Source organism: Petaurus breviceps, unplaced genomic scaffold (genome assembly GCF_028583685.1).
Source record: "Petaurus breviceps papuanus isolate PSGF00001 unplaced genomic scaffold, PetGlider_PUasm1.0 140, whole genome shotgun sequence".
Lineage (NCBI taxonomy): Eukaryota > Metazoa > Chordata > Mammalia > Diprotodontia > Petauridae > Petaurus > Petaurus breviceps.
The window spans coordinates 53761725-53772449 of NW_027185698.1; the positions used below are offsets into that span (position 1 = coordinate 53761725).

Genomic DNA, 10725 nt, shown 5'->3' on the forward strand with positions numbered 1-10725 from the left:
CACCTATTATGTACCAGTCTAAGCACTTTACAAATATCACCTCATTTTACCCTCACAATAACCCTAGGAGGTCGGTGCTTAATGCTCCTATTTTCATTGAGGAAACTGAGGCAGGTGGCAGTGACGTGGCTCACTCAGGTCCCATGGCCATTGAGTATTTGAGGTCAGGCACTCTATCTACTTTGCCACCTACCTGCCTCTAAAGAGTTGGAATGCTGTTCAGTTGTTTTTCAGTCGTGTCCAACTCTTCGTGGCCCCATCAGAGGTTTTCTTGGCAGAGATATTGCAGTGGTTTGCCATTTCCTTTTCCAGATCATTTTACAGATGAGGAAACTGAGGGAAACAGGGTGAAGTGACTTGCCCAGAGTCACACCGCTAGTAAGTCAGATTTGAACTCAGGAAGATGAGTCTTCCTGACTTCAGGTCTGGTGCTCTATGTACTGCACCACCTAACTGCCCATAAGGAGCTGAATCAGATGGTCTCAAAGCTCTCTCTCAACCCTGAGTCTGCAGATCTACACTCCATCACCCCATACCCACACTCACAGGCTGCAGATCCAGGTCGTCCATCCTCTTTCTCTGCTTCTTTGCAGGAAGGGTCATTAGATCTGGCTGTTGAAGGTGGTGTCGACTCGCCAGTTGGGAAAATCGTGGTATCTGCTGTTTATGAAGATGGGGCTGCTGATCGTCACGGTGATCACCCCAGGGGCCATGTTAGAGTTTGGGGAAGAAAACTACCACCACCTAAAATGCCTTTCCCCATCTAAATATGTCAAAATTTTGTACATCATTTGTTTTCTTTTTTTTTCCTGCCCAACTTTTACAGACTTGGTTCCAATGCCACCTCCACCATCAAGCCTTCCCTGATCCCCCAACCCCATAACAGGATGTGGCACCTCCCTCCACTCCATTCCTGAAGCCCTTTGGCTATCCCTATGTTATGGTGCTTATCATGTTTAGTGACATCATTCCTCCCCTAGGAGACTATAAGCTCCAAGAAAATTCTAGTAAAACAGCTACCATTTACATGAAGCTTTAAAACCCCCAAAGCCCTTCACATAAATTAACTCCTCAGCGTCTTATATAACCCTAGGAGGTTGGTCCTGCTGGCATCATTAGCCTCATTTTCCAGATGAGGAAGCTGGAAAGGACATGTCCAGTGTCACACAGCTAGGAAATTTCACAGGCAGAATTTGAACACAGGTCTTCCTGCCTCCAAGTCGCTGCTCTCGGCTGCCTCATCTCCCTTCCCCAGCACCTAGCACACAGTAGGCTCTCGATCAATATTTAGGAGTCACAGCTAGGAGAGACTTTTAGAAAACTACAGAAAGGATGAAGTATGTCTCCCTTTCTAGGCCCTTTTTCCTATTGATTCCCCTCTCCCTTTCACTAAGGAGAATAACCTTTCCCTAATAAAGAGTCTTTGTTGGTGTTCAGTCACGGCCGACTCTTCCTGACCCCATTTGGGGTTTTCTTGGCAGAGATCCTGGAGTGGTTTGCTATTTCCTTCTTCAGGTCATTTTACACAGGAGAAAACTAAAGCAAACAGGGTTTGCCTAGGGTCACACCACTAGTAAGTGTCTGAAGTCAAATTTGAACTCAGGTCTTCCTGACTCCAGGCCCAGCACTCTATCCACAGACCTCCTAGCTGTCCTAGTAAAGAATCTACTAGTCTACTAAGCCAGGGATTCCTAACCCCTGGGATGGGGATCATTTTTTGTTAACTTCTTTTGAAAAACATTTGGATAACTGTATAACTGATTTCCTTTGTAATCCGATGTTATTTTGTTTTATGTATTTAAAAACGTTCTTCTGAGCAGGGTCTGTAGGCTTCAACAGACTGCAGAGTTTAAATGATACACTCAGAAAAAGTCCAGAAGCCTGATCTGGTCCAACCATGTCACTTAACAGATCAGGTCAGAGGTGGAAGGGACCTCAAAGGTCATCTAGTCCAACTCCCCCATGATAGCAAACTGAGTGATTTGCCCGAGTTCACCCTGGTAGTAAGCATAGGAACTGGGGTATCTGGAGCTCCCTTCCTTGTGAAATGAGTACGATAAGGGCAGCTGGAGGGATTCCAGGCCTTGGCAGTTGGTACTAATGAACTTCAATGAGAAATTCGCTTATCCGGTGCTTTTCATGCCCTTTGGGCATAGGAGGGCTCAATGGATCAGTCCAATAAGCTAGGGAGGCCTTGGAAGAGAGCACTGAACCTGAAGTCATAGGACTCCACTTTGCTGCTTGCTATCTGTGTGACCTTGGATGAATCCCTGTCCTTGTCTTGGCCTCGGTTTCCTCCCTTGTAATGTGAGGGAGTTGGACTATTTTTCTTTCCACTCCACGATCTTATGATTCCCAACTGAAATCAGGAAAGGCACAGGTCACATCCTGTGCCTTTAGATGAAAGGGAGAGGGGTGGCCAGGTGGATCAGCAAGTAAGAGCACTGGCCCCAGTGTCAGGATGACCTAGGGATCGAATCTGGGCTCAGATACTTAGCACCACACCCAGAAATAACTGGCCGTGTAACCTTGAGCAAGTTACTTAACCCCCATTGCTTTAAAAAAAAAATAAGATGAAAGTGAGAGACCCAGCAAGGGGCAGGAGAGGGACTTGAAGAGAGGCTGGGCACATCTTACCTCCCTTGCAATTCTTTGTTTAGTCAGATATCCCTGATGCTTGCACAGCTTAGTTATTGCTGGTTTCTTGTTCTCTCTACAAGAAGGACATGGCCAGCCCTTTGCCCCAACCATCAGGCTTTGCAGAACATTCCCACCACCCCCTCTCCAAATAAGGAAACTGAGGCACAGAGGTGATCTACCATAGTCACACATCTAGGAAGCATCCTATCTGTCTGATCTCATTTCCTTTCTATCTTTACTTCGCTAGAGAAGTTTTCCAGTGCTGGTCATCCGGGATGCATCTGGGACTGCTTCCACAGGGCACAGAGAGCAGGGACAAAATTGCTAGCTTATAGCCTCCCCCTGTGCCTGGGGTGTTGGCATTCTTGGTGGTGGTAGCGGTGTTGTTGCTGGTCCTTTGTTTTTAAAGAGGATCGATGGGTAGTCAAGGGCTGGAGTCAATGGTGATATTGGGGAGGGGAGGGAGGGAGAATAGCTCCTGCTGGCTAAAAAGTTTGGTCTCCATGTCTCCTCTACCAGGTGGTATTGTGAAAGGTGATGAGATCATGGCGATTAATGGTAAGATCGTGATGGACTTCACCTTGGCAGAGGCCCAGGCAACCCTACAGAAGGCCTGGAACCAGGGCGGGGTAAGAATAGTCCCTATCCTTACATTAGAATGTAACAGTAATGGCAATGATAATAGCTAGCATTTTTGTAGTGATTTAAGGTTTGCTAAGCATCTTGCACACATTAGTCCATTTGATCCTCCCTGGGAGGTAGGTGCTTTTATTATCCCCATTTTATAGATAAGGAGATTGAAGGTTAAGTCACCCAGAGTCACAAAAGTTAAGTCACTTACCAAGAGTCACACAGAAAGTAAGTGTCTGACGCTGGAGTCCTGGGCTCTATTCACTGGGCCACCCAGCTATCAAATGCCTTAAGGATGGGGATGATTTTTTGCTTTTGTTTTGTATTTCTAGTTCTTAGTACAGTGCCTGGTCCATAGTAAACACTGTTTACCTACTCATATACACTTGGCCCTTGGAAGTGAGATCAATGTCTTTAATTGTGTGTGCACTCTATGGCACAAGGCAGTATTCAAGGTCTCAGGCATCACAGTATCATTAGTGTCCCAAAATTCACCAGCAACCCCCACCAAACACATCTCTCAAAATAATAAAATGTAGGGGCAGCCAGATGGCGCAGTAAGAGCACCAGCCCCAGAGTTGGGATGACCTAGGATCGAATCCAGGCTCAGACACTTAGCACCCACCCAGAAACAACTGGCCATGTAACCTTGAGCAAGTTACTTAACCCCAATTGCTTTTAAAAAAAAATAGTAAAATGCTTCCCTTAAGGGAGACTGTCCAAGACCTGTCAGTCTCCAGAGAGTAAATCTCCCTCTTCCTCCCAGTGAAAAAACATAGAAGGAACATTCCATCTGTAGTAGTCATTTCTAGGAACAGAGGCAGAGCTCTACCTCTTCTTATCCAGGAGGGCTCTGAAGTCAGAGAGTATGTTACCAATGGGTTTTGAGTTCCCGGGTTCTGAGATGTTATGGAGACAAATGGGTTACCCTGGCCTATTCCAGAAGTAGATTAGATCAGTAGAAAGAGCACTGAGTGGGAGGTCAAAAACCCAGGTTAGATTCCACTCTCTGCCACACCTGTATGACTTTGAGTGAACCACTTGACATCTCCAAGTCTCAGTTTCCACATCTGTAAAATCAAAGGGTTAATTCAAAAGTACCCACTGTGATTTTTAAAAATTGGTCATTTTGGATGGTACTTGACATTTTGAGTTGTGAATGATTACAGGGTGTATAGAAAAGTCCCTGCTGTTGTTTGGGGAAAGGTGTATTGATGGGATAGGCACTGGGAAGTGCCTTGTCCACATCATTAGGGCAGCAGGAACTGTCTGCCCAGTTATGCCCATCTCTCCCTGCAGGACTGGATCGACCTGGTCATTGCAGTGTCCCCACCCAAGGAGTATGATGATGAACTGTAAGTGCCTGTTGGAGTCTTGTCTCTGACTACTTCATGCAACCTAGTCAACCTTCACATAAGCCTACAAGTGGGGAAAAAAAAAAGTGTATCCTCTCCCCTCATTCAGGCTTTCTCAGATACTTTGCCCTCTTGGAAACATCTTGATATCCCATCATCTCCATAAAGTCTTCCAGCTTAAAAATTTGTCCTGCACTTTGCAAATAGCTATATCTGATATTTCCATGCTTGTCCAAGGGTCAGAGGGGCTGTGGCCCAAGCCCCATATATAAGGACACAGCTATCCCCTTGCTTATTCAAGCCCTCCCCTTCCCCTCTCTCTTCTCTCTCTTCTTATCCCCCTTCCCTTCTTTCTTTCCTCTCTTCCTCTACCTCTACTCTCTCTCTTTTCCTCCTTTCCCCCATCTCCTCTCCCCTCCCTATCTCTTTTCTCTTCTCCCTCCATACCACTTTCTACCTTCCTATCTCTCCCTTTTTCTCTTTCTCCACCTCTCTCTTCCTCCCCTCACTTTCCCTCCCCTTTCCTGCTTTTGCTCCCCTCCTCTCTCAATTCCTTTTCTCTTTCTCATCCCCTCCTCTTCCTCCTCATTACATTTGTCTATGATTTTTTCCTTTGAAATCTAGTGCCCTGTCTCTCTGGCTCCTGCATGTAGACACCACTGCAGTATAGATTCAGCATAATCACATTTTACTTCAACATCAGACATCCATCATTAATCCCAAAGCTGTCATTCTAACAAAAACAACTTTTTATTATGGAAAGAGCTCTGCATTTGGAGTCTGGGCTCCAATACTGGCTCAGACACTTAATAGCTATGGGACCTTGGGCAAGTCATTTCCTGACTCTGACCTTGTGAAATGAGTGGGACCAAAGGCTCTTCTAAAGTCTTCAAGCTCCAATGCCTTGATCCTGTCTCTGATGACTAGAAGTCCCAGTAAGTCTTAGGGAGGCCAGCATTGCTCAGGTCCCTCTGTCTTCTTAAACTTCTGGGAAGATGACCAGGGTGGGAGCTGGGGAAGGAAGGGGCTGCACATGCAAAAAGATCGACCAGCCCGAAGGAAATAACACGAGTCGCCATTTTGTGTGTTTTCCTGCTCTCTGTATGTAGCTCTTCTCTTCCCTCCTCTGCAGACAGCAGCCCCCAGCCACTCAGAAAGAGCCTTGAAAGCAGCACCCCTGTGCACAGACATGGGTTTCTCCTGCAGCTGTAGCCCCGGCAGCATTCCCTCATGGTGAATAGACAGCCTTTCCAAGGCTAGCCATTCTGCTGCCAACCTGTCTTCTTGCACAGGTTGGCAGAGTGTTCTTTGGACTGCTTCCTGAGCCACCAAACACTCTTGGTACTGACCAACATCATTCCCTAAACATGCCACTGAGGCAGATGTTTGACTGAGGACAGATCCCTGGTTCATAGCTGACATAGCTGTGGTGATCCGAAGAACAGCACGACTTTGCCAGTCTATGCCATGAGCTAGGGGCCTGGGAGTCCTGCCGTAACCCTGTCTTCCAACTCATGGCCAGCACCATGCTTATATCTACCATATGGGCCTGTCTGGCCCTGATCTGAGCTGGAATCACAGCTCAGAATTCTGGCCTTTGCTGTCCCATTCCATGTTGGGTACGAACAATGCCACAAAGCACAGGACAAAGGCAGCATTAGCACCATAGAGAAAAATGCTGCCTGTAATCTCCCTCCAATTAAAAATGTAACAGGCATGTTTCTTATCAAATCCTGACATGACTGTCACATGGAAAATGAACTGTCCTCACTCTTGGGGTCCAATCAGTCAGTCAATATTTATTAAGTGCCTACTGTGCGAAACCTTGGTGATGCAAATACAGAGAAGGAAATAATCCTTATCTAATGGAGCCTCTAAGTCTATTCCAAGCACCCTGTCTCTATTCTAGCCAACAAATGTCAGTCAGAGATGGATCAAATGTGAGTTTTTCAAGGCTGGTCCAAAGAACCATAACTAGTGTTAAATCCTTTCCTGCCTTGGGTTATATGAAAAGTAATGTTTCTTGTTTCTTCTCCCTCCACTGCTGCTCCTATGCCAGGAGAGTCATCTCAGATGTGTAGAGTGTGACTTGTGCCCCCCACCCCATGTCAGGGGGTTCCCATGGGCAGAACCAGCAAGCAGATTGGTATATTTCCACTGTTTGGCATAGACTGAAGCCTAGATTCTGGGAACCAGCAATGACTTGACCCTGAGCTGAGTCTGCTTAGAAAATTTGGCCTTCTGCCATTGGGTTTAGCTTGTCATTACCATTTCACAAAATGTTAAGACTATATACTCCACTGTTTTTGCTCTGACACCCTGGTGGCCTCTGGGGGCCTCCCTCTGTCCTGGGGAGTGGGTCTGGCCTTAAGTTTTCTGTCGCTTGTAATCTCTGCTTTCCCAAGGGGTTTTCTTGGCCTGCTTGCTATCCCTTTCCGTTCTCTCCTTCCTGATCTCACAAGAAAAAAAAGTTAACTCTCCTCATCCCTTGCAATCCTGTGGGCCAGAGCCTATAGTTGGCTAGTGCACTCATAGGCAGAGGAGAGAAAGAGAGGCTTTCTGTTAAAGATATGCATGAACTTTGGTGGATTGAGTCATACTTTGCCTGCAGGCTGTTGGTGTCACCCTTCTCTCTTCCCTTGTGTTGCAGGACATTTTTTTGAAGTCCCGGAGATACCAAATCCACATCCAATTTCTGATTCTTCCATCTGAACCTATGACTGGTCATCTGCTTTTAGGAATATCCTACTGCTCTGATTCAGTCCTCACAGATCACTGGATCCTTTTCTGGGAGGTTCTACAAGCAGTCAGCAGAATGTCTTCCCATCTATCATTCAACACTAATGCTTCCTTGAGCTAGACTAGAACTGAGCAGCTCAGTCCTACCCACCTCCTCTCCAGGCCAAAGCCCAGGAGAGATGGGAGGGAGCTCCCAGGAGGGGTTGGGGGGGAAGGGGAGGAGAATGATTCTGATGAGACTGAGGGAAGTCCTTTATCCATGTAGCACTTTGCTATTTCCAATGCCATCTCCTCATCTGTGAATTTGGTTTCTCCACAACCTCCAGAACTCAACAGAGAACTATTAGGAATTAGGACCCCCTCTTTCTCATCTCTCTTCCATCTCTGCCCAGAATAAGAATTTAGAGGAAAATACCATCAAACTCTAGTGCTCTCTCTAGTGCTATCTGAAATAGTTTTCCTCAGGTTGCAATTACTTTGCTGTTGGGGGCAAAGTACCCTCCTTGAAACTGGCCAATAAATTGATTACCTGATTATCAAGTTAACTAGCCTTTATTGATCACCTGCAATGTTCTTTATTGATCACCTACAATGAGATAAGCTCTGGGGTCACAAAGGAAGGCAAAAGCCAATCCTTGCTCTAATGGGAAGGACAAGATGCAAACAACTGCGTACATGCAAGACACAGGACAAAGTGATGGCCATCTCGGAGGGAAGGAACTATGGTTAATAAAGACTGGAAAAACCTCTTTGCAGAAGGCAGGACTTTAACTGAGACTTTCTGCTGGTGTCTGTGCTTAAAGCCCAGGCAGGGGTAAGGGCGGGTTACAGGATCGTAGATTTTGAGCTAGAATGAACCTCACAGCTTCTTATCTTTTTGTTGTGGTGGTGGTGATTGTTACCTTTTAAGTTTTGAACTGTTTCCCTCCCTCTGCCCCACCCTGAATTAGAGAAGGCCACCATTTGACACATACAAAAATATACATGCATATAAACACACTTGTGTGTATATATATACGTAAACATATATTTACATATATGTAAAACCATACTATACATACCTTTACATACATAAATGTATATGTGTGTGTGTGTGCTTCTATTTATCAATTCTTTTCCTGGAGGTGGATAACACCTTCCTTCATAGGTCCTTTGTAGTTGATTTAAGCATTTATAATACTCAGAATAGCTTAGTTGTTCACAGTTCTTCTACAGACAATATTACAGATATAGAAACTCAGGCTTCTGGAGGTAAAGTGACTTTCCCAAGGCCACACAGGCGTGTCAGAGACAGGATTTGAACCCAAGACTTCTGATTCTCAAGCCAGTGCTCTGTCCATTGTACCATAGTTTAATACATGCACTTCCCCTCCTCCTTTCTAGCCATTTTCCCCTCTTTGAGTTCTCTGAATCTAAATAAAATCCAATTCTGATCAAGGCTCACTCGCAGGTATATTGACTTGTCCTTAAGGAATGCTGAAAAGTCTCTGAGATCCAAAGAACTGGATTCCCTCCAAGGGGTAGACTGAGCATGAATCCTCACTTTGAAGTTTATTGAACATCTCTCCCTTTTATGCACTCCATTTCAATCAAACTGGCCAACTTGCTGTCCCCAGAGCTTACTATTCCTCCTCCTGTCTCCCTACTTTTACATAGGAATGCCTAGAATACAATTCCTCCTCACCTCTACCTTCCAGCTTCCTTCAAGCCTCAGCTGTGCCACCTTCTACAGGAAGCCTTTCATGATTGCCCCTAATGAGGGCTGTCTCACACCTAAAATTATCACATACTGTTTTATGTATACACTTCTCTGTTTACATATTGTATCCCACCCCACCCCATCCCAAGTAGAATGTAAAACTCCCTAAAGGCGGGGCTTCAGCATTGCAAATGTCTTAGCACATTGCCTTTCAAGGTCTCACAGAATCAGAGACTTTGCAGACTATGTAAGACAATGCATACACCAAAGGAATACCCACTATAACACACCCAATATATGTTCTTTCAGTTTCTGCCTGAAGACCTCTGAGGACCTCCAAACCTGTTGAGGCAGCCCATTCTATTTTGGGGCAACTGTCAGGGAGTTTGAATTGTGTAGTAATAGCTGCTTTTAAATGTTTGTTGGATTGAATTTGATTAATTCAACAAGCATTTAAGGAGATGAGTGTGGTCATATTCTGGAAGACCATCTGTCATACAAGTACATGGGGGCAGAGAAGGGAAAAGGGGCATGAGTGCCAAGACCAGGGCACCTAAACATGGCTCAAGTGCCAGGAGGTGACGTAGTAATTAGGGATTAGATTTGTAGATCTTGTAACTCAGGGAACCATGAATGAAAGAGCTCAGGTACCAGGAGGGTCAGGAGGCTCAGACCTGGGGTTTAGGGATTAGGAAAATTTGCTAATGAGTGAGAGGTAAAATAGCTAAGGGAGCTGAAGGCAAACATACTCAATGGGCTCTAAGAAGAGGAGGCAGTCCCCTAGGATGCCCAACAACTTCTTGCCCAACTCCTCCACTTCATCCTCCTCAGCCCCCATCATACAGAGACAATGCACTTATTCCATCCATCATCTGGAACCAGCTTGGGTCAGAAAATATTAAAGCTTGAATGGAACTTAAGTATCCCCTAATTATACTATCATTGGATTTGGAACTGTACAGGGACCTTGGAACTCAACTCCCTCTTTTTACATATAAGGAAACTGAGTCAGAAGGTTGTGTCACTTGCCCAAGGTCAAGCAGGGGGTAAGTAGTAGAAGCAAGATTCTTACTCCAACTCCAGAGACTTCTCCCCCCATACCAATTCAGTCATCCCATTTTGCAGAGGAAATAATTGAGGCTGAGAGAGAGGGGTATGATTTGTCCAAGGTCACACAACAAATTAGTGGCAAAATTGGGGGATAGAACCCAGTTCTCCTAACTCCTGGCACAAAGTTCTATCCAATGCACCAGACTGCAGTAGAATACTGTCAGGCAGAAACTGTTAAATAAAAAACTCTTATTGTCCATGACATAGGACGTCTGCTCAAATTCCAGGCTTGGGAAAAAATAAACAGGGAAGTGTTCCTTCTGATAAAACAGTGAATGACCCTGTCTCATGGAGTCCCCTCCTTTTATCCTCCTTTCCCACTTCAGGGATCTCTATCACTCAGATTCCTTGACTATAAACTATAAAGCACAGCCCCTCTGGAAGCAAGAAATAGGCTTTTAAAAATTATTGTTACAAACTTTACATTTGCAACAGAGACCAACAAATAATCCAGCTACATTTAGAGTAGTCTCCAAATAAAAGCCTAAAGTATAAACTATTTACATTTTTAGAACTAGTAATAGTATATATATACACACACACACACACACA

At 45.1% G+C, this 10725-nt stretch overlaps 1 protein-coding gene across 1 annotated transcript in view; it reads left to right on the forward strand.

The window, feature by feature from the left end:
• The window catches only part of USH1C (USH1 protein network component harmonin), a 62415-nt gene extending 54511 nt beyond the window's left edge, over positions 1 to 7904 (forward strand). Inside the window, exons 18-21 of the mRNA XM_069073202.1 lie at positions 594 to 693; positions 3160 to 3269; positions 4570 to 4625; positions 7276 to 7904. Coding sequence (XP_068929303.1) covers positions 594 to 693; positions 3160 to 3269; positions 4570 to 4625; positions 7276 to 7288 — 279 coding nt within the window. The 3' untranslated portion in view covers positions 7289 to 7904. The remainder of the gene's footprint in view (positions 1 to 593; positions 694 to 3159; positions 3270 to 4569; positions 4626 to 7275) is intronic.
• Positions 7905 to 10725: the final 2821 nt, after the last annotated feature.